At 42.1% G+C, this 24,444-nt stretch overlaps 1 protein-coding gene across 1 annotated transcript in view; it reads right to left on the bottom strand.

Annotated features, from left to right (window-relative positions):
• Positions 1-24,444, bottom strand: part of camk4 (calcium/calmodulin-dependent protein kinase IV) — a gene marked incomplete at both ends in the record, with an annotated part of 138,327 nt that overhangs the window by 81,638 nt on the left and 32,245 nt on the right. Inside the window, one exon of the mRNA XM_084324956.1 lies at positions 2,303-2,381. Coding sequence (XP_084181082.1) covers positions 2,303-2,381 — 79 coding nt within the window. The remainder of the gene's footprint in view (positions 1-2,302; positions 2,382-24,444) is intronic.

Genomic DNA, 24,444 nt, shown 5'->3' with positions numbered 1-24,444 from the left:
AGAAATTGTGTCATTAACCCATTCTCTGCCGGAGCTTATATCCATCCGTGTAGCCTCTCTGCCAGCGCTATTTGTCTATGGAGATGTTCACCTTCTTTGCAGGGCTATAACTTTTGAAATTGTATTGCTAAATTGACATTACTATGGCCCATTCAACATCAATTATCTATCGTTCAGGATGTAGGAACGTTTTACTTTTTCATTCACACATTCATACTAAAATACCGTCTAGAGTATAAATATGTTTTTTTATTTTTGTTTGATTAACTTTTTCTCCCATTTTTCTATTTTTCTCCCATCCTAATTTTCATATCGTCCAATTCAACCCTCCCCTGTCTTCGAACGTTGTTTCTTGCCTCCCACAAGCCGGCTGCAATGTGGACTAAAGGCCTCTGCATGCTACAGAAACTTCAGAGCAACTGCACCACAACATCGACAAAGCAACAGTGTTGCAGACACTCTACCTTTATGCTTCTGCAAAATCAACGCGCAGCCTATGTAACATTGTACCCCGTACGTAGCTAGGTTCCCTAGATAGATGACGCTTCCCTTCTCAACCAACCCATTGATAACAGGCAGAAGAATAAGCATCATTTTTACTTCCGGGCGGGGGGTTTCAAAATAAAAGAGCGAGTCTAAAAGCACCGTAAATACGTTTATTTTTTACAATATCTAACGTTACACGAACCTAAACTAATCTAAAGTTAGTTTAGGTTCGTGTTAACGTTAGATAATGTACAAAATAAACGTATTTCCGGTGCTTTTAGTCGTCGCACTTTTATTTTGAAATCCCCCGACCGGAAGTATTATAGTGTCTGTTGCTAGCAGCTTAACTTTTGTCAGCCGGTTCTGTGCTTTAACGTAACTTCATTGGTTTCCAATGGAGAGGAGAGAAAGACCGACTCACATGCAGCTCAAACTACCTGTTGGAATAAATTAATTGATTGATGTTTAACTTGTCCCTGTGTGTGTCCAGTCATTTCGACTAGCAAACGTTGTATTTAACATTACCTCAGGATACCATTGTATTTAGTTGGTTAGCTATGTAGCTAATGTGGATAGCATTTTGAATATCACCAATGCTAGCTGGCTGGCTACAGCTTTATTTACTAAATTATGGAGGCTTTTTAATCGTCAAGGTAAGAGAGGATTTGTCATGATCAACTGAAGGCGTATGCTATGGAACAATATGTGCTTGGGTTTTCAGAAAAAGGCCAGTTATGACGCTAATTATTTAGCTAATATTGATAGCATAGCTTGCTGCCTACAACAATGGCGGATAGTATTCCTCGCTGACAATATTATTCTATGACAGCCCCGCCCCCATTCACTACCAACCAATCACTGCTACGCAATACCAACGCAACGGGTCTTTAGATTAGATTTTGGACACAGGTACGCAACGCCCAAGCAAGACAAGACTGTCTGCAACAAGCGCGCTGAAATCGCGCCAATGTTGTGTTGAAGTTGCTTTGAATTTGCTGTAGCATGCAGAGGCCTTAAGTCATACATAGCACGAGTCCCCTCCGATACTCGAGGTAACAGCCGTCGCATCTTTTCACCTGCGAGGCTCGATCTTTCAGCGTCGGGGGTCTGGGCTTTGGAGGGGCCCCGCCCCCGTCTTCAGGGTTCCCTTGTACCAACCAGTAGGAGAACATGCGCACAACAACCAGGTAGGGGAGGGGGGGGAATTGGCACAACGACTAAATTGGGACGGGGAGAAAACAGAGAAAAATCTGAGAAAGAGGGATAATTTTTTTTTAAAGAATGGGGAAAAAAGAAAAAAGGATCTAAAAACGAGTTTTCTCGTTTTTGGCGCTCAGCGATTGAATTTGAAACATGATATTTCTCGTGTTTGGCGCAGAAAGGGTTAAGCTGGAGCCCTGGTTATACTGTCAAATAATGTGGTATCTACTCTTGTGGGTCCAACCACTCACTGTATACTCTTTTCCTGGAGAAAGAGCTAGAACATTTATATTATTTACAATCGAATATGGTTGGAAGTTGCCTGCATTTTTACAGTAATGGCTTAGAGTATTAAGAATATGAATATGAATGTGAATGTAATGATTCAATTAAATTAAATTAAGTTGTTTTTGAGGTTGTTTATAGTTGTATAGTTTTGTAAAGTGTCTTTGAGCATTAGGAAAAGTGCTATATAAATCTGATGTATTATTATTATTATTATTATTGTATTTTTTACGGATGTTTAATAACAATTTTCATCATACCATTCAGTGCCCCCAAAAAGCTATTAAGGGGGCCAAAAAAGTTCATTTGGAACCTGACAAGCAGGACTTACTGTTTTGTTGAGTGTTTTGACAGCGTAGGGCTTCTGAGTACCTTTCTGGCGGCATCTACACACCACTGAGGTAGCCCCTCTGACAGAGAGAAGGAGAGAGAAAGATACAGAGTTGGTATACCACCCAAATCAGGGCCATATGGAAATAAAAATGGGTCTACAAATTATTCTGACATATTATTGCATGATTATTGCATATGGCGGTATGTTAGATTATCCTACATAATGATAATAATCACTTTGGGTATTGAGAGAAAAATACTTTTGAAAATGTGGTTCCTCAGAGAGAAAGAAAAGGTTTGGAAAACCACTGCATTATAATGTGGTCGATTATCACAGGTATAAGCTACACTGGAAGTCTTTGTGGTATTCTACAAGAAGCTATTACGTAATAGCTTTACTTACTGTAGATGCTCTGGCATCCATCTCACTCTCTTAATATTCTAACACATGCAGCCCCAATTGTGAGGAATTACCATCTGGGCCACAGTTTTAATTAAGCAAATGGAGTACTTTCACCATTTGCTGTCCCCCCCAGAACCAAACGGTTAGTACTAGAAAGGACACAAAATGGCTGCCATAAGTGCATACCTGGATTACTGCCCGGGCATACTGGGCAAGACCACCAGGCCATTCATTTCATGATCTCACTCATTTGGCTTGGAATACGTGCCCCATGCAGGCATGGTTTAATGTGAAAGTGTTTAAAGTAGCCTACAGGGGGTACCGATTTTGTCAGATATCCTTCATCAAAAGGCCCTAGAAATGAGTATTTCAGAGCAATTCTTTTGAAGGATTTTCTTCCTGGGGGACCATGCCCCTGGACAGCCTCTAGTTCTGTCTGTCCCCGAAGGGACAGGAGGGCCCATAGCACTTTCTTGGGCTTGTAAATAAACCATGTGATGGGAGCCAAATGGAAAAAATTGTCTACGAACAGGTCGAAAAGTACCTAGTGGAAAAAAAGGTAATCTACAAATTCCAATCTGGCTTCAGAACATCCCACTCCACTGACTGACACATGCCTTCTCTATTTGAACGACCACATCAAACAAGAGGTGGACGCTGGCAAATACTGCGGCAGCATGGTCATGCTGGACCTCCAAAAGGCTTTCGACACTGTCAATCACTCCATTCTGATTGACAAGCTAAAAGCAATTGGTTTTGATAGTTCATCAGTGAGCTGAATGCAATCCTACCTGGAGGGGAGAGAACAGATGGTGGAGGTAAATGGTACACTACCCCCCCCCCCCTCCCAGTGAGCTGTGGTGTTCCACAAGGAAGCATACTAGGACCGTTACTATTCCTAATTTATGCAAATGCATGTCATCAGCTTGTGACTGCAACTTGTTCCTGTTCGCAGACGACTCAGCCCTGCTGGTCTCTGACAAGAACAAGTTACAGGTTGAAAAAGCCCTCAGCTCTGAACTCGGCAGAATCTGCACCTGGCTCGCTGATAACAAACTATCATTACTTAAGCATTACATCACGCGCAGGAGTGGTTTGTGAACAATAAACCATGCCTAGGGGTGGTCGTTAGGCCCGAGGCGCAGCCGAGGGTCGTTAGACCCCCCTAGGCATGGTTTATTGTTCACAAATCACGACTGCAAGTGGTGTAAAGCTTTTATACAACTGCTACATTCATCCAACCTTATTTCTATACAATAAACACACATTAATCGAAGATTTATTGAAAAAACCATCCGCCAGAAAAAGTAGTTCCCACAACTACAAAAAAGACAATTTGCCTCCATGTGGAAGCAGATCGGAAGTGCATCCAACCAACTAACACATCCAACTGTGTATTATTGGAATGATTGAGAGAAGTTGCCTCATGTGGAAGCAGCTTGAAGTGCATCCAACCAACTAACACATCCAACTGTGTATTATTGGAATGATTGATTGAAAATTGTATTACCAGATGCAGAATGGGTACAATACAGTACGGCTCAATACACACAATTGTTAAGGGAATGCAGACCTACTTTCCATAGAACTTCATTCTTAGATGCTTCTATAGAAAGTAGGTAAAACAAATTAAAAAGTTTTCTTTGCCCTATAGGAAAAAAACGTTTTCTTCGCCCTATTCTTTTATTTATTTTTTTAAACCTACTGTAGAGGGCCTAAACTTAACCAGTTGGAAACCAAGCGTACAGTAATAAAATTAGCAATCAATCAATCAATCAACTCAATAGGCCATGCTCACTTAGAACAGCGCAGCACCCAGCTCTCTCTCAGTCTGACTATCCCCCGCGTTGCAGGCAGAGTGTGTGTGTGTGTGTGTGTGTGTGTGTGTGTGTGTGTGCGTGTGTGTGCGTGTGTGTGTGTGTGCGTGTGTGTGTGTGTCAATCAATCAATCCGCGATTTTTCTTTTGTTACAGAATGATTCAAGACCCATCAATTACATCATCCAACATTGTTTAAACTACTAAGACATTCGCTGTGACAGAATCGCTTGATATTTAGTCGTTTAGTCACTATCAACATATCCATTTGTAAAGATTATTGTCCACCTTCTTGTGATCCGGCGGATTGATGTGATGTGATTCGGTTGTGGGCGGGTCCTGGGCCAGCAAGCGTGGACTGATCGCAATACATACGTGTAAATGGACTGTTTCAGCCAATCAGAATCGAGAAATTTGCATGCCGTTGTATAAACCTGGGTAAAACAGAGTCCATTCTCTTTGGATCAAATAACAAACTCAGCAAGGCCAACGGCTTCTCTGTTACAGTGGGTGACAATATTGTCACAAGGAAAGTGACCTACCTGGGTTCCATCCTAGAGGCTAATCTTTCCTGTGACAAAATGGCAACCAATGTAATCAAAAAAGTCAACCAACGAACAAGATTCTTGTACCGGATCTCCTCTCTGGTAAACAAGAATACCCTGAAGACTCTAACAGGAGCACTCATTCAATGGTACTACGACTATGATTAAAAAAAAAATCAGATTCAATCGTTTTATTTCAAACCACAGTGTTAGTTTGGCTACATTTACCATTGTCCGGCAAAACAACATTTGAAAATAAATGAAATGGGAAAAGAGGAACCCCCCCCCCCCAAAAGTTTAAAAATAAAACAGCCAAAAACTATACACTGTTTGAAAAGGAGATGGAAGAAGCAAAGCTTATATGTTTCCATCCCCCATCAATAACTATATACTTCAGCAAGTATGACACGATTACCAATACATATAATACCATACAATTTGCAAATACTTCAACTACACACAACACAATCACACATGCACACACACACACACACACACACACACACACACACTAGACCAGGGGTAAGCAACCTTTTTGACATGGAGTGCCTGTTTGAAATATAGTTGTAACTAGTGTGCCTCAACAATATTCCATGCATCGTAATTTTTTTCTTCTCATAATCAGGTATTTTTAATGATAATTTTTACATTATTACATCATTATTGTTATCGTTATTATTAACAATATTATTATGATGGTTGTATCAACCCTAAATCTGAGTTGGGGGGGGGGATGCAATGCAGACAAACAGCTGCATACAGTGCGACCATTTTACTCACATTTGCCCATTCATTTTTGGACACATCACACACCATCGGTGTGTGTACTGTACGTGTGCTGTCATAGCTCCACCTACAGGCCTAATGGAGAACACCAGGATGTGAATGGAGGGTGAATGTGAGGTATATCGTGTAAATAAGTTTTGATTGATCGCAAGACTACACTGTAAAAAAAAAATAATAATAAGTTACCAGAACTTAAAAATATTGAGTTCAGTTACTGTGCATTAAGGTTTTCAGTTTTCAATCCATAATAAGTTAACAGAAAAATAAGTACACAACCACATTATTTCAACCTAATAAAACTATGTTTATTGTCATTGTTTTAAGAACACAAGTTGACTTGGTAATACTCACATTTTGAGAAAAAAAATGGCTTTTAACATGTGCAATGTTCAATGAAATAGAAAAATAAATAATAAAATTTGTTGATTAATCCCACTGGTCACAATGGTGACCGTAATAATGTTTTTGTTATAAGGCTCTGCAAATGTTACTGAATGATGTAGCAATGTATTTCCAGCTAAATTGAAATAATAAACAAATAAAGGGTCTCAATTAAATATGTGGTAGTAAAAAGAACCTGTGGGAGGATTTCAACAAGATAAATGCGACAACAGTGCAAAATATTTCACTATAATATTTCAAAGCAATTTTTTTTTAAATGCTGCCCCCTGTGCCTATGAAAATGCCCCCGCGTGCCTATTCAGGCACACGTGCCTAGGGTTGCCTACCCCTGCACTAGACTATACTCTCATGTCACCCTTCAAATCATTCTCATATAATACGTTGGTCTTCCTCCCTGGTGTATTTTGTGAACACCATCATTTTGAATTTCCTCTTTAATATATTTATGGATTGACTGGATTTGATCTCCTCCTCCAGATTATTCCACAAGGTAACTCCACACAGAGAAATACACATAGCCTTCCTGGTTAGTCTTGAAGATTGCTGTTCCAGTTTGAGTTTCCCTCTAAGGTTATATCTTTGGAGTCCAGCTCTCTCACAGAACAACACAGAACAACTATGCTTGCACCTCATGGTACCAAAGCACCTCAAAGGCCCTAAAAACCAGACTACAAACATCACAAAACAAACTGGTCAGACTACTGCTTGAACTTACTCCTAAAACCCACCTCACCCCTGCCCATTTTGACAACCTAGGATGGCTTAGAGTAGATGACAGAGTACAACAACTTGCAATGGGCCTGGTCTACAAGATACACTACACCACTAAGATACACATGTACAATACATGTCGAAATACTTCCCAAAGGTCAGTGAATTCCACGAGCACAACCAGGGAACAAAATAAGTACCAGCCAAACGCCAATGGCTGGTAAAAAATCTGCCTGGCTGGTAGTTTTTAAAATCGACCAGCCAAATGGCTGGTAAGTCAAAAAGTTAAGTTTGTTCCCTGAGAGCAGAGCTACACAGCAGTGCGCCTATTTTGCGAGCCGAAATAAGTCTGTGGTTTTTTCTTCTTCTCACAACGGGTCAAATGCATCTAACATGCATTGCATCGTTGCCATTCCTTTATGCCCACATCGCCCGAAATGAACGTTATGTTAGCGTAAGCTAACAAGCTAATCCTGATCAGCGGCAGAGCCATAGAGAACAGCAGACAGTGTGGACTGGGGAAAGGGAAATGGGGGGGGGGGGGGGGGGGGGGCACTCTCCCTTTCTCTGTGTGTGTGCGTGCGTTTGGAAAGACGATGAAGTCACTAGTAGGGGTGGGACAATACATCGATCCAGATCGATATATCGATCTATTATCAATAATCAAATAGGATCGACGCAACGTAAAAAGATCGATTCATATTGCGATACTCTTATTTTGAAAATCCCCGCGAGTCATATCCGCCGGCGCCCAGTATTGTGAAACTCTGTGTAGAAATTACAGCAGTGTTTGCGTCTGCTGTAAAGCACTACAGAGCGTCTATTTTGCGAGCCGATATAAGTCTGTGCAGTTTTTTCCCCGCAACGGGTCAAATGCATATAACAGGCGTTGCATCGTCGCCATTCCTTTATGCCAACGTCGCGTTAAATATCTAAATGAACGTCGCGTTGGCTGCTAAAAGCTAAGCAGCTAACCGTGAGAGAGAACAGGAGAGTGGAAAGGGGACTTGGAAGGAGGAGGGGTGGGGGCTGTGGGGGACTGTGTGTGTGTGTGTGTGTGTGTGTGTGTGTGTGTGTGTGTGTGTGTGTGTGTGTCTGTGTGTGTCTGTGTGTGTCTGTGTGTGTGTTAAAGCTCAATATATAAAAACAAAAGTGAACAGGAGGTCTATTTGTATTAAAAACAATAGATTGTTTTTCATTTAAATGTCTGGAAGAGCTCAAAAATAAATACATCAATTGATATTTCCGTAGCCTTTTTTTAGTTGATCTAAATGTGACTGATTGTGTTAAATGGGCACATAATATCGCCTCATATCGATCGCAGACACCTGAATTGAATCGTATCGTATCGTATCGTGGCAGACTTTGTGATATCGGCAAATATCGTATCGTTGTCCAAAGAATCGATATCGTATCGTATCGTGATGAAACTGATGATTCCCACCCCTAGTCACTAGTCAGGACTCAGGAGAGGAGTATATTGTAGTAAACTGAGGATTACTGAGGATGCACAGATAATGTTGATATTCAAATATAAAAAGGTTTCGAGAGGAGTGGAAGTTTGAAGACAGACTAGACTACAATATGATGCGGGGGTGGTGAGTTGAAACAGTGTGTGTGTCCCCGACCCCACTTCTATGTTTCAATAAATTATTTGCATTTAAAACTATTAACGCTGACTCATTCCTTCAGTCCACTCAAAATTATGCTAATATTCCTTATGTTGTTTATGATATTAATTGAAAATAGCATATGAGAGTATTATATAGTAATAATAACACATGGCGATATACTAAAAAGCTATTTTTAATTTTTGGCTGGTAAAAAATCTGCCTGGCTGGTAGTTTTTAAAATCTACCAGCCAAATGGCTGGTAAGTCAAAAAGTTTATTTTGTTCCCTGAGCACAACACCAGAGGGAGTTCCACAAATCATGTTCAACCCAGATTCGGCTCAAACAATGGACTAAACACATTTCGCAATTATGCCACATCAATGTGGAACGCCCTACCCACAGCTGTAAAAGAATGTGACTCCCTACCCTCCTTCAAAACCGTTCTCAAAGAGCGCCTACGGGAGGCTACAATTCGAAACTGGCACCGGTAAATGTCGAAACCCACCCACCCAACACCCTCGAATGTACAGTTTCTTCCCCCTCTAATGAATATATTCTCTTTTATGATCACTGTCTACAGTACTGTATATTTGTATATGTCGTGTATGTCATAAATGTCATGATGAATTGAAAATGGTGGACCCTGATGTAAACAAGACGAAAGTTTTTCTCTGGTCTGCATCCCCTTAATAATTGTGTGTATTGAGCCATACTGTATTGTACCCATTCTGCAATCTGTTAATAAAGTTTTCAATCAATCAATCAATCAGCTGTGCTCAAGTGAAAGTCAGTTAGACATGTGAAAGAATACGTTGCTTGGGGCTTTTCTCTCCAGGATTTAGTGGCATAATGCGGTGCTGTTAATGATACCAGCTAATGTTCTTGTTGAGGTAAATTTGTCCTTAATTAGAATTTATGAATTAATTGGAAATCACAGCTGGTGGTGCTGTAGAGATTTACGCCACAGACAGTTACAGTTTGTCCATTCGTAACGTGTTGTTGTTGAGTTGGACTTGGCCCTGGCGAGCCCCACGTAGCCTTGATGTGGCTAAAAGTTTATTCCGAATTGAATCTCAGTGCCTACATTATGTAGCACAAACTCACGACATCCAGTTAAAAGACTGACTGGGTCTGCAAAGCTGTCTTAACGCTTGAAGAAGAGTAGATTAATTACTTAGAATGAATTAGGTCCCCCCGGCTAAAACTGAGTCTGAAGGCTACAAAGATGTACGGTAAGTTGATGATGAAGTCGAAATGTGCACCCAGACGCTTTAAATTTCATTCTATATACGGTAGAATGGTAGATATTTCTTTGACGGCATTTCTGTTTGATTAAACAGTAGGCTACAGTGTGGTGTAGAGTGACGGGAAACATGGGGGAGCGCACGAGCACGAGGCGGAGTCAAACCCACGGCGTTGCTATCACACAGTATGGCTCCATAACGCGCTGAGCCGCCGGGACGCGTCTATATTAAAGGCAGCCCAAGAGTGCTTCCGCATTGGCGTTTTGCGCTCTGATTGGCCAAGCGCGCGCATGCGCATGAGCCGCGACGCGCTCCTCTAGCCAGGAATCGAAACTCCGTTTAAGCTCCAGAGAGCAAGGCTGAAAATCCACAGTTCTTGCCCCACTGATGGGAGCCGAATCCCGGATCCAAGTTTTCTGATGAATACCCCCAAAATATGGAGGTCCCGAACGCAATTAAGTATTGATTACGCCGTAATGAATCATTAAAAAAATATACTGTTAACTGGAGTATGTTGTTTCTTTACATATATGTTGGATTAGAGAATTGGTTTGTCATGACAATCCAATAAAAAAATCGCGATTTACACAGTAACTACATGCATCATTGTTTACAATGAACGGTGGGGCTGGGCTGGGGCACGCAGTGCTCCCACTTAGGTGGCGGCGGTTGACCGATGGCGATGCCGAGGATGAGCGCGCGTCCGTGGGGTAAGACGGCCGGTGAGAGAGCGCGGCGCGGAGCCAATGGCAGTGACATGATGGGAATAATCGGACGCGTTAAACAGCAATCAATTAATTTAATATAACAGTCCGGTTCTGTGTTTGTTTGTGTCTGTAGATTGTTGGTGAACAACTAACTTTAGGTTAGTTTAACGCGTCCGTGTCGATTAGCCCCACCGTTCATTGTAAACAATGATGCATGTAGTTACTGTGTAAATCGCGATTTTTTATTGGATTGTCATGACAAACCAATTCTCTAATCCAACATATATGTAAAGAAACAACATACTCCAGTTAACGGTATATTTTTTTAATGATTTGTTACGGCGTAATCAATACTTAATTGCGTTCGGGACCTCCATATTTTGGGGGTATTCATCAGAAAACTCGGAATCCGGGATTCGGCTCCCATCAGTGGGGCAAGAACTGTGGATTTTCAGCCTTGCTCTCTGGAGCTTAAACGGAGTTTCGATTCCTGGCTAGAGGAGCGCATCGCGGCTCATGCGCATGCGCGCGCTCGGCCAATCAGAGCGCAAAACGCCAATGCGGAAGCACTCTTGGGCTGCCTTTAATATAGACGCCGCCGGGACGCAAGAGAGTCAACTCTTTTCTGTCCATTCCTTGTTAGCTCACAAGGTCTGGTTGATGTCTCTTCACAATGTTTATGAGTTAAATGGAGAGGGGGGGGACTAAGCTGAAGCAGTGGGCAGCGTCTAGCTCAACACTCTGAACCATCCCTCCACAAAGTTGGAACTGGGAAAGCAGCCAACGGGCAGATGGATTAAATTTAGTAGCGCCACTGCTCAGTTTATGAAATTAGAGAGAGAGAGGGGGAGTGAGTGAGAGGGAGAGACAAAGAGAGGGGGGGGGGGGGGGGGTAGAGGGAGGGAGAAGTAGGAAAGATAAGGATGAGAAAGAGGGTTAGAGGGAGGGAGGGAGAAAGAGAGAGTGAGTGGAAAGGGGGAGATATCGAAAAGAAAATAGAAATGGGGAAGAGAGAAGGGAAGGAAAGAGCGAGTGGTAGAAAGTAGAGATGTCCGATATTATCGGCCTACCGATATTATCGGCCGATATTGGCATTAAAATGTAATATCGGAAATTATCGGTATCAGTTGAATTATTTAAATTTTTGTTATGTTTTATGTATTTAACCTTTATTTACCCAGGCAAGCAAGTAAGAACAAATTCTTACTTTATTTATTGTCAAAAGTATGCATAATGTTGCGTTAGTTTCACGACAAGAGATATATAATGTTAATTACCTGAAATTATTCCGTTTGGGGGGGGGGGGGGGGGGGGGGGGGGGATCCTGCATATATCGGTATCGGTTGATATCGGTATCGGAAATTAAGAGTTGGACAATATCGGTATATCGGATATCGGTAAAAAAGCCAATATCGAACATCCCTAGTAGAAAGAGATGGAGAGTGGGAGAAGGAAGGAGAGATAGAGGTAAGACAGAAAGGAAGGAATAGGGAGATAGAGGTGCAGAGAAAAAGAGGGGAAGTGTAGAGAGGAGGGAGAAAAAGTGAGGGAGAGAACGGAGATCAGAATGGTTGTGTGAGAGAGAAACATGAGAGAGAGGTGGAGGGATAGAGGGATGGAGAGAGAGAGAAAGGAGGAAAACAGAGTGAGGCGGTCTGTGTTCTCATTAGCTAGATTCAGACCACAATACTCAGCATCACACCAGGCCAGGAACACAACACTCTCCCCCTCTTTCTCTCTCTCCATCTCCTGCCCCTCACACACTCACTCCCTCGCTCTCTATGCTCTCTCCCCCCTCTCTCTACACCCCCCATCTCCACACACTCACTCTCTCCCTCCCTCGCTCTCTGCCCCCCCCTTTCTACACCCCCCCCCCCCATCTCCACACACTCACTCTCTCCCTCCCTCGCTCTCTCCCCCTCTCTCTACACCCCCCATCTCCACACACTCACTCCTACCCTCCCTCGCTCTCTATGCTCTCTCCCCCCTCTCTCTACACCCCCCCATCTCCACACACTCACTCCCCCCCTCCCTCGCTCTCTCCCCACTCTCTCTACACCCCCCCCATCTCCACACACTCACTCCTCCCCCCCCTCGCTCTCTATGCTCTCTCCCCCCTCTCTCTACACCCCCCATCTCCACACACTCACTCCTACCCTCCCTCGCTCTCTATGCTCTCTCCCCCCTCTCTCTACACCCCCCCATCTCCACACACTCACTCCTCCCCTCCCTCGCTCTCTCCCCCCTCTCTCTACACCCCCCCATCTCCACACACTCACTCCTCCCCTCCCTCGCTCTCTATGCTCTCTCCCCCTCTCTCTACACCCCCCATCTCCACACACTCACTCTCCCCCTCCCTTGCTCTCTATGCTCTCTCCCCCCTCGCTCTCTCTACACCCCCCCATCTCCACACACTCACTCCTCCCCTCCCTTGCTCTCTATGCTCTCTCCCCCTCTCTCTACACCCCCCCCATCTCCACACACTCACTCTCCCCCTCCCTTGCTCTCTATGCTCTCTCCCCCTCGCTCTCTCTTTACCCCAATCTCCACACTGTCTCTCTCTGCCCTCCTTTTCTCTATCTCCATCTCTACACCCCCACTCACACTCTCTCTCTCTCCATCTCCATGCTCTCTCCATCCCCGCCCTCTCTTTCTCTCTCTCTCCATTCATCTCTACACTCTCTCCTTCCCTTCCCTCTACTCTCTCTCACTTTCCTGTCTTCCTCCCTAGAGATGCCTCCATCTCTTGTTTTCCCACATTCTCTCAATCACACCTCGCTCCACATCTCTCTCTCTCATTTTGTTTTCTCTCTACCTCTTCTCGGACCTGAGGGAATTCCCCGTCTCCCTCCGCTGAACTGACTGTGGGATCGGAGAGCCACTCAGAGTAGCAGCTTCAATAACAACCACAGTACTTACACTAAGAGCAGTCTGGCGCACACAGGTCGACTTTAATTCAACTCATATATAGTCATATATAACGTTCCACTGCGCCTTGGCTTCTTCAGGTACACGTCGTTCACTCCTATAAGGAAAGTAATGTCCGTTTGAACTGCTGGATTACTTTAATCTCAACCGCCGTATTGTTCCTGCTGTGCACATGACATGACACTCTCTCTTAAAACACTTCAACAGTAACGACCAGGGAGTTTGGTTCGAGGAGAGCTGTGGCTGCTGCCCCAGAGACAGCGGCTCAGTTACAGTAAATGGATCAGTGGTGATGAAGCTGGGGTTCTGATGATGATGATGCAAGAGAAATGTATTCCCAATACCATCAAGGACCAAAATAACCAGTGTATCTTCTTAAAGACTATATGAAAGAAAATGTACAATTACGTAAATTATTTATATATTTTGAATTGATAGAATTTAACTAAAAGCACAACATTTTAATTATCCAAGGAGAGTCGACCAGGGGTTGCACTGCTGTTAAATCAGAGAGAAGAAGAAAATAAAACTTTTTAGTTTTTAGTTTTATAGCCCTATAAATAATATAAACATGTTTAAAATTAATAACATTTACTCATTTTAAGTATGTTTGTGTTTCCAATGCACAATATAACGTTATTATATAAAATAAAAAAATATTCGTTTTCTTGAACAGGAAGTGACATCACTTTTTTTTTTTTTTTTTTTTTCGGCCCGGGCTAGACGCAATAGCGCTCTGAGTGCGCGTCACGGTTTGATCGCTGTATCCGTCGAAGCCAATCAGTGCGTAACGCGTTGTGCGTTGAAATATGACTATTATGTTGGAATCCGGGCGCGATTTGAAGCGGTCTAGCCAGTAGCGTCAAGAATTTCTGTAGCCGCATTTCGCGGAGACGCTCTCTGATTGGCCGACGCCAGTATTTTTTTCCGTAGCAGAATTTCACAGAGACGATCTCTGATTGGCCGAATCCAATTTCTAATGTTCCAATTCTAGCTTATTCCGGTCCGTTGGTGAGAGATAGTTGTGTTGTTGTGTTGTTGTGAAATGCAGGCAGCAGAGCGTGCCGTGACTGCAAGTTCTTTAGATGGTTAAGCTTAGGCACTCTTTCAAAGTTGGTTAAGGTTAGAGTTTGTCTTAGAGCATGGCGATAGAACGCCAGGTCGTTTGCAGTCTGTTCGACGCGGAAAAATGGACAAAGAAATGTACTTGTGTTGTGCTAACAGCCTAACAAGCTAACACTTGGCTAACAAGCTATATGGCGGATGCAGTCTGGAGACAGTGGACAGTGGATATACATCAACAGTGGATTATACACGTTTATCAAGCTCTCCTGCCCTGGACGTTTCAACTAAACAGTGAGTCTCTCTCTCTCTCTCTCGCTCTCTCGCTCTCTCTCTCTCGCTATACACAGCTGTCTCCGCGAAATGCGGCTACGGAAAAAAGTATTGACTGTGCTTGCTGAGACGATAATTAATCTGCGATTCAAAACGCGCTGCTGTGTTGTGAACTATAACATTAATTTAGCTGCTGCTGATGCATAATGAATGAATGGTGAGTTGTTTAAAATGACAACATACATGTGTTAATTATTTGATTTGATTGATCCGAGAGACAGAGAGAGATTGCTCCAGAGCATCTCAGAGCATTACATTTTCAACTCGACCTATTAACGAGAACTGCGACCTACAAGGCACCAGCGCCAGCGGCCGCCACTGCAGACAGCACAATAACAGTTGGCAAATAAGTGGCAAAACAATAGTGCAATTTAAGTTAAACTAAACCAAAAAGTACAGGACTGAGAAAGGACAAATACAGCCAAACAAAAATAAGATTGCAGTTGTCTTTCTGACAGCTCTGTTGGAAGGTAGAAAGTACCACTCCCTGCCCTGTGACACATCTGTTGAGTGAGTCAGACCAAATGGAGTTCAATGTCACTTTGATGAAACAAGTCAAGACTGAAAACAAAAAATGCATGGGTAAAAAATGGCAGCTTGCTCATAAACTTTCTCTCTCTCTCTCTCTCTCTCTCTCTCTCTCTCTCTCTCTCTCTCTAAAGTTGAACCTTTCTCACAACATTTTTTGCGGTAAGTTGGACGTGATATTGCTGGATCTTGGGTCATATTTTATCTGCAACACAGTTTGATCCGAATTTTATTTGATTGTTCACATGCAGTTCTGAGCTCCTTTTCATTTGAAGGTACATACACATACACAGCCCACTGAGAACAGGCCTGAAACAGGGGGGTATAGAGGCTGCTAGAATGCTTGATTTGCAAAAAGAACTTCAAAGACATGTTTATGGGACCTCAAAGACCTATTAATCGTATTGAAAAGAACTACAATATCATATGGGACCTTTAACAATTCTGGCTCTTGCTCAGAGTCTGGTGGAGTTCTAAATCCACTGTGACTGGTTGACATAAAAGTTTGATAATGGCCTAATAATTCAGACTGGGAATGAGGGGACTTGAGATACTAACAAAACACTGTTAATACGGTACTTGACTGTGGAGAGGAGACTGTGGAGGACAGACTTTATCTTAATAAAACCTTCAAGAATTTAGTTAGATGCGATGTCAACAAGATAGCTGAATCAATAAAATACTACAACATAATATAGATAGTTTCAACTTGACAACATAAACATTCTAAATGGACCCAAGGTTATTTATTGTAGCAGTGTTTGTTAATATCAGTAGCTGACAGGGAATAAACGTGGGTCCAATAGTTGTTCCCCTAGAGAGTTGTTCCAGTCTAGAGGGCTGTTCCCCTAGCAACACAGTTCCACTGAAACCGTCTATACTGGCTAACCCTAACCCCTAACCCCTGACGCCTAGGGCTGACCTTCGAATTTTTTTTTGGCAATCGACGCTTCGGGGCCGAGCTTCGATTTTAATTCGAAGCTTCGAATAAAAAAAAATGTATACATTTTTTTTATATATATAATTTTTTATTTTTTTTTTATCTTATGTTGTGGGACTTGTACAGCACTTTGGTAAACTTTGCTGTTTTTAAATGTGCTCTATAAATAAAGTGGATTGGATTAATGAATTAAGTAGCCCCTTTCGTGACTGTGACGCAGCCAACACAGTGTGATTTAATTCAAGGTGGATCGCTGTTGTCGTTTGAACAACTTCAGATTTCATGGGAACTACCAATCCCCCAAATCAAGAATGTTTAAGATGAATGAAGTAAGATTTTGATTTGAAATATGGCCTGTGTAGACTAAACTATGCACAGAATTATGTCAGTCTACAAGGTCCGGATTCTACATGGTCCGGCAATGTAGACCTTGTAGACTCCACTACAGACCAATTATCAGTGAATGTTCATGCATTTTTAAGAAGGGCTATTTCCACAAAAAAACAAAGAACTCACCAAAACATCTCAGTAGCACCTTATCTAAATGTTCTATTTCATATATGGAGATTCATATTTATTTATGTATTGCATGCATTTCTACATTTTATTTCCTATTTTGTTTATTCATCCCAGTATCTTTCTTTCTTATGTGTGGAATTCTACAAGGCATTTACATTCACATTTACATTTAGTCATTTAGCTGACGCTTTTATCCAAAGCGACTTACAAGTTCTGTACGACAGGTCATCAGGAAGGATACAACTCTATCAGCTGAGTAACAATATTCATCAAAGTGTTGCGTGTTACAGTGTAGGTTAGTTTATTAGGACAAGTGCATGACAGTAAGGTTAGTTAGGGTTAGATTTTTTTTATTTTATTTTTTAAATTTTATTTCAGATAATGGTTGAAGAAGTGCGTCTTTAGTCGACGGCGAAAGATTGGATGGGATTCGGCTGTCCTAACTGGGGTGGGTAGTTCATTCCACCATTGTGGGGCAAGGACTGAGAATAGGCGTGTAGGTGGTGTATATGTGTTTGAGGATGATATCCTTCAAACAGGCAATAGTGATGATATAATTTGGACAGTGCTGAGCTGGGTTACTTTCCTCCAGTGTATTTGTCCCCCGGCCCCACCCAATGGCCCCATGCACACACACACACACACACACCGAAGTAAAAATAAAAATAAAATAAAAATTTTGAAAAAAAATAAAATTGAAAAAAAAAGTATAAATTTTTTCGATTTTTTTTTTAATGTTCGAAGCTTGTGCCATCGAACGAAGCTTCGAAGCTTCGAAGTATTTAAGACAGCCCTGACGCCTAACCCCTAACCCTATGCACCGGACTATGTGAATCAACTCAGACTACCATTGACCTCATCCTGACCTCTGACAAGTCCAAGATCTCCAATAAAGGGGTTATAGCATGCGGGTTAAGTGATCATTATATGATATTCTGTAGCCGCAAAAAGCTAAAACAAAAGGCCGGCTGCCACAAAACATCTAGAGACCTCAAAACCTACTCTAGCGAGGCCCCTAACCTTGAACTGGAGAGCCTGGACTGGTCAGATGAGCTAAATGGTACACTGGTTAAAGAAACATGGCTTGGTTTCAAAACCAAATTTTCAACAATACTAAACGACATGGCCCCCCTAAGAACCACCAGGGTAAAAAATCGCGCTGAGCCGTGGATGCACTCGGAAATATTGGCCGCTATGAAAACCAGAGACAAAAAATGCTCTGAGTTTCGTAAAAGTCAGTCAAAGCTTAACAAAAGCACGAGCAGTGAACTCCAAGCCCACGTGACTGAACTCAAACTGGAAAGAAACAGATTAAGAAATTATGTAAACTCCATGATCAAAACTGCAAAAAAGAATTTCATCAATGACAAAACTGAGGAAAACAAAAACAAACCATGTGAACTTTGGAAATTAATCAATAATCAACTAGGCTACAGTAAAAAACTCAAAACCAGATTTTCAAACATAAACATAAAGACGGACAACACGCTCATCACAGACAAGCTGGATGTAGCCAATTACTTAAACATGTTCTTCACAAACTACCCTCCCACTCAGGGCATTTGGGGGTTGAACACATCATAGCCTACTACAATAACCTAGGGGTCCGCAAAGACGATTTCAAACTAGAAATGCTAACAACAGCTGAGGTACTCAAAAAACTGAGCGCCCTCCAACCTAACAAGGCCACTGGCCATGACAATATCCCCTCCAAATTCCTCAGAGACTCAGCAGCCGCCATCACCCCAGTCATCACATACATAATAAACTAGGGCTGGGCGATATGGCCTAAATATGATATCACGATATTTTCTGACCTTTCGGCAATACACGATACACATCACAATGTTTTTCCTTTTTTCCCCAAACAATTCATTATGAGGCTTACCAAGACAGTATTTGAGTTTGCAAGCTAACATTAAAGACAAAAGACCCATGCATTTAGCATTTTTATATTTATATAATATCGTCATATCGCCCAGCCCTATAATAAACCTCTCCATAAAACAGGGACACGTACCCAAAGACTTCAAAATTGTGAGAGTAACACCCCTGCACAAAAAGGGCAGCAAATTAGACCCAGGCAACTACCGCCCTGTTTCTATCCTTAGGCATAAAAAAAATATTGTTTGTTTCCTGTTGGTTGTCAGTTAGGCCATGGGTAGGTAGGGAATTTATTTTATTTAATTTTTTTATTTTATTCTTTCCCACGGCGACTATGGATAGGGAATTTCTTTATTTAATTAAAATGTTCACAATAACATGGATGCATGTACTCTGCCAGCATGTTTAATATCCATAATACTAAAGGTTTGACTAAGATTTATATGAAACTGTATTAAAAAAAAAACAAAAAAAAAACTCATAAAATATATTGGGTCGCACCTAAATCGGCAGGGTCGGTCGGCAACCGGAAACAAACCATTCTTTTTGTTAGGCCTTACCTCCATCTCGAAAGTCATGGAAAAAATAGTATACAAACAGGTCGAAAAATACCTAGTGGAAAAAATCGAATCTACGAATTCCAATCTGGCTTCAGAATATCCCACTCCACTGACACATGCCTTTGTGATGCTCACTAGAAGTGGTATCACGTTAATATCATTAGATTATGTGTCAAAACGTTGTGAACATACTTATACAGTATTACTTCCATCAGAAATAAGGTAGAACAGTCATGTCATACTTAATGGACAACATTAATATAATTTGGTCAATAGGTGGCAGTATAGGACTTGTGTTCAGTAACTTCGCCTTCTAGGGAACCGTACGCGTGAACACTTAAGGTAACGCACTTGTGCTTCCGCATTGCTCTGATTGGCCCACTGACCCCACGTGACGCTACGCTCGTTTTCGCCCGCACGCCCATAACGCAAGCGAGCCTTGTAATGTTAAGCGACCTACTTGCGGAAATGTAATGTTAATCGGCGGAATGTACATATTTATCAAAACAACTACCAGATTCACTCTACCAGATTCACTCATAAACGTTATATAACATAACGGTATATGCTGTTATTTCGCGTTTTATTCATAACGTTATATGCTGTTATTTCGCGTTTTATTCATAACGTTATGGGTTTGAATCACTGTACATTGAGGGGGGTTGAATCACTGTTTACACTCCCCACTACATTCGTCACTCAGTTTTAACATCGACGGTTAGCTCAACTCGTTTGTCAGCTTGCTGTGGAGCCTATGGTCAGTTGGTGACAAGTTCGAATCACTTCAATTCTTTTTCTGCAACAATGAAAAACTCCTTTTTCTTCTATTTACAAATAAGAGCAGCTCTGAAGGCTCGCGGAGATGAACGTTATTTCGATTGATATGAATAGCTAGTTACGTTTATATAGAGAGCTGATAAATTAATTAAACGTAAAAAATTCGAACTTGTCACCAACTGACCATAGGCTCCACAGCAAGCTGACAAACGAGTTGAGCTAACCGTCGATGTTAAAACTGAGTGACGAATGTATAATTTACACTTGTGCCAATTGCCTACTTATTATTAAGCTAGGTATTGTGCGAGCGTTGCTAATTAACCTGCATGGTTATTATTATTAACCTTTGCTGATTAACCTGCTGATTAACCTGCATGGTTATTATGTAGGGGGGATTACGAATGCATAATGCCGCGGCAACCTATTAATATCACCTATGCGACACATTAAAGATGGCGGCTTTGTGTTTTTCTGGAGAGCCTGCAACGAGTGACGCGTCTACGCTCGGTGCGTAGAGCTGCTGCGATTCACGAAGGGAGAGCGCTGGCCAATCAGAGCAATGCGGAAGCACAAGTGTGTTACCTTAAGTGTTCACGCGAACCGTACCCTGCTACCTACGGGCGCACGAGGCGAGCTGATTCTCACAATTGAGAGGATTCAGAACCTGTTTCATAAGTGGGTAATACATTACAAAACACACATAAAGGTTAACAATGATACATGCAATGTCGAGAGCCCAATGAGGTGATGTTTGAGTCAAGTTTAAGAAGTTTAAGACAATGAGTAAAGTGGTTTAGAAGTTGACCGTCAATTGATGATGCCGTGTCTCGGGGCACATTAAATAGAGTGTTGAAATACAATTCCCCATTAATCATTAAAGTGTCGGAGCTAAGTATCTCCAAGGGAATTATAAAGGTTATGTTTGGGGAATATGTACTGTTTGAGTTGAAATGTTGTTTGGTAAATGAATATTGACATATTTGGTATAAGTGTTAAAAGGTGGTTTAGAGCAGCGGTTCTCAACAGGGTGCCTCAAAGAGCTGCCAGGGGTGCCTTGAGATTGCTCATGTTTTGGAAACTTTTTCATTTGTTTATTGGACAAGTCCGGCAGAGAGGAAGGATGGGAGAGAGATATGGGGGAAGACATTCGGCAAAGGTCGCCGGGTCCGGGAGTCGAATCCGGGACGGCCGTGCACCACCCTGGCACCCTGAAAATCATTATTTAATAAAACACAGAAAAGGATCACCAAGTTACTCTGGATAAAGAATCCCTTTACAGACAACATTGAGACAAAGCTTCCTGACACATCTCAATCCAAACTCTTGGAAGAACTCATTGAAATCTCATCTGATACCACCTGGAGAGCTGGTTTCAGTGAAGTGCCCCTGGAAACATGTTGGTCTGAGTGTGGAGATGAGTACCAAGTATCTCATGATGCAGCAGTTAAGGTGTTGATACCATTCAGCACCACATATCTGTGTGAAGCTGGCTTTTCATCCATGACAGCTCTGAAAACAAAATATAGGGTCAAGTTGAGCCTTGAGGATGACATCCGTGTTGCCTTGTCAAAGATCTCCCCATGTATTGACCGTATTATTAGCCAGCAGCAGACCTCGCATTGAGCTAGAAATGTCTGTATTTATTTATATTTTTTGAGAAATGGTAACTTGGTGATCCTTTTCTGTATTTAAAAGAAATGCATGATTTTCTGTTTTTGAGAAATGGTCACACTTATCCAAATATGCAATTTTAATGGAAAACAGTGCAGCTGTAACAGATAGGACTTTGGTGATAATTTTCTGTAATTTTATTTAAAAAAATATGCTATTTGATTTACTCCTACAAGCAGTGTAATGTCAACAGTACTAAGCCATTTACACCTTATTTTGAAAGCAAGCACTTTTGTCATCATTGTAGCAAAAAAGACAGGACCGGAAAAGTCTTTATCGTATATAGGGGTGCCCTGGAATATTTTATTGGACACAGGGGTGCCTTGGCAGCAGAAAGGTTGAGAACCCCTGGTTTAGAGGACTAGAATTAGCCCAAGCTAGCTAAAAGTTAGCTAGGCACTGGAGCTGTCCCTCGTGCTGAGATCGGCCACATATATATAAATGCACTTTCGATGCACATTGATTAAAGGTTCAAACGAACTTGAGTTGGAAAATAAATATGAGTGTCACAGAGGTGGTGAAGTTATTCCTGTGCACTAGAATAGTGGATATGACTGATGATAAACGAATGATGATAAAGGTAATAGCTATTGATGATGTAAGGAATTGTTTGACAGACAATTAGAATGACAGTGTTATTAAAAGAAGACAGATACGATGTTCTCTTCCAATATGCCTAGACTGAGGTTAACAGGAGAATGCTCCCTTTTCACATGCTTATATTTAAGACACCAAATATGTATAAAGACATCATTAATTACAATGTACAGTATATAATGCTGGATAACTACATTTGAAAGGAAAATGCTATTGAAGTGAACCAGGGTATCCTAAAAGGGTAGAATGTGTACTGTAATGCTGAATATGCTTTTGAATTGATGACAAGAACGAAACTATAATGGAATGTATTAAAAGTAATGTAAAATAATTGAACTAATTGATGGAATTAAGATGATTGATTGAAGATTATTATGACTAACTGAATGATGTTGTAATAAACACAATTGAGAGGATTCAGAACCAATAACATCATGTCCGCGCCTCCTTTTGTCCATGACTAACTACAACCTGTTTCATAGGTTGAACATATATCTGCTATCAGGTGCCATATCCTGGTACCTGTAACTGTTACGATATGATAAAGTGGTGGTAGAACCCAAGGCAGCAGGAAAGAATAAGCAGGGAGATGAGGCAGGAGTCGACGGTCACAATTCAAAGTGTTTACTTTGGCAACTTCCAAAAGTACATATGAGAATAACAATAGGCACAGCCGTGCTGACACTGACTACAAAACAAACCTAACCAGAAAACTGACATAACACACGAAATAAAAGATGACAAAATAGAAACTAATATACACTTACTTTTAGACAGAGCAACACTACAAAGACGACGTTTGATACAGACAGCACAGGAACAACGACGTTTGATACGGACAGCACAGGAACAGGTCACAGGAAGGAATGTCTCCACACCCAGGTGAGGGCAACCCACACATAAATAACAACCCTATTACTAATTGCCCCCAGCTGGGGAGAGACAGGCACAGAACAAAACAACACACTAGCCAATAATCAATACACCAAACAACACTACACAGGGGAACCAAATCACACCAGGGTGGGAAGTTCAACAACAAAAACATACACAGTGACATCCCATTAATCATTCCATTAATTAACGTAAGCATGTGAGTTATGACGTGTAGCAATAGTGTCTGAACCAACTGGCTCGTCTGGCCACAAGAGGGAGGTAGAGGACCAGGTAGGCGACCATTGTTAGGCAGAGAGCCAATGTTAGGTGGATGGCACTGCCCAATGTTAGGTGGAGGGCACTGCCCAATGTTACCATCCTGCCCAGTCCAGCCAGGACCGGGCCTAGGAACGTGACATGTAACACCTTCTCTATTTAAGCGACAACATCAAACAAGAGGTGGATGCGGGCAAATACTGCGGCATGGTCATGCTGGACCTACAAAAGGCCTTCGACAATCACTCCATTCTGATTGACAAGCTAAAAGCAATTGGTTTTGATAGTCTATCATAGGCTTGGGCGGTATGACGGTATTACGGTATACCAGGATATTTCAAAATCCCGCCGGTATGATTCTCAATACTGTGACGTCACAGACTGCTATTACACTGACACGGAGTTGATTGTAGTGCACAGCACACGCCAGCAGAGGGTTACGTGGCTATCGTTCTGTGAGCTAGCGTTAGTACCTGGCTGGTACTGGCTAACTGGCTATCATTCTGGGAGCTAGTGTTGGTACCTGGCTGGTGCTGGCTAACTGGCTATCGTTCTGGGAGCTGGCGTTAGTACCTGGCTGGTGCTGGCTAACTGGCTATCGTTCTGTGAGCTAGCGTTTGTTAGCTGGCTGGTGCTGGCTAACTGGCTATCGTTCTGGGAGCTAACGTTAGTACTAGGCTGGTGCTGGCTAACTGGCTATCGTTCTGGGAGCTAACGTTAGTACTAGGCTGGTGCTGGCTAACTGGCTATCGTTCTGGGAGCTAACGTTAGTACTAGGCTGGTGCTGGCTAACTGGCTATCGTTCTGGGAGCTAACGTTAGTACTAGGCTGGTGCTGGCTAACTGGCTATCGTTCTGGGAGCTAGCGTTAGTACCTGGTTGGTGCTGGCTAACTGGCTATCATTCTGGGAGCTAACGTTGGTACCTGGCTGGCGCTGGCTAACTGGCTATCGTTCTGTGAT

This window comes from Notolepis coatsorum (genome assembly GCF_963971535.1).
Source record: "Notolepis coatsorum genome assembly, chromosome: 11".
Classification (NCBI taxonomy): Eukaryota; Metazoa; Chordata; class Actinopteri; order Aulopiformes; family Paralepididae; genus Notolepis; species Notolepis coatsorum.
The sequence above is the reverse complement of the archived record's forward strand: the minus strand, read 5'-3'. Positions and strand labels throughout refer to the sequence as shown.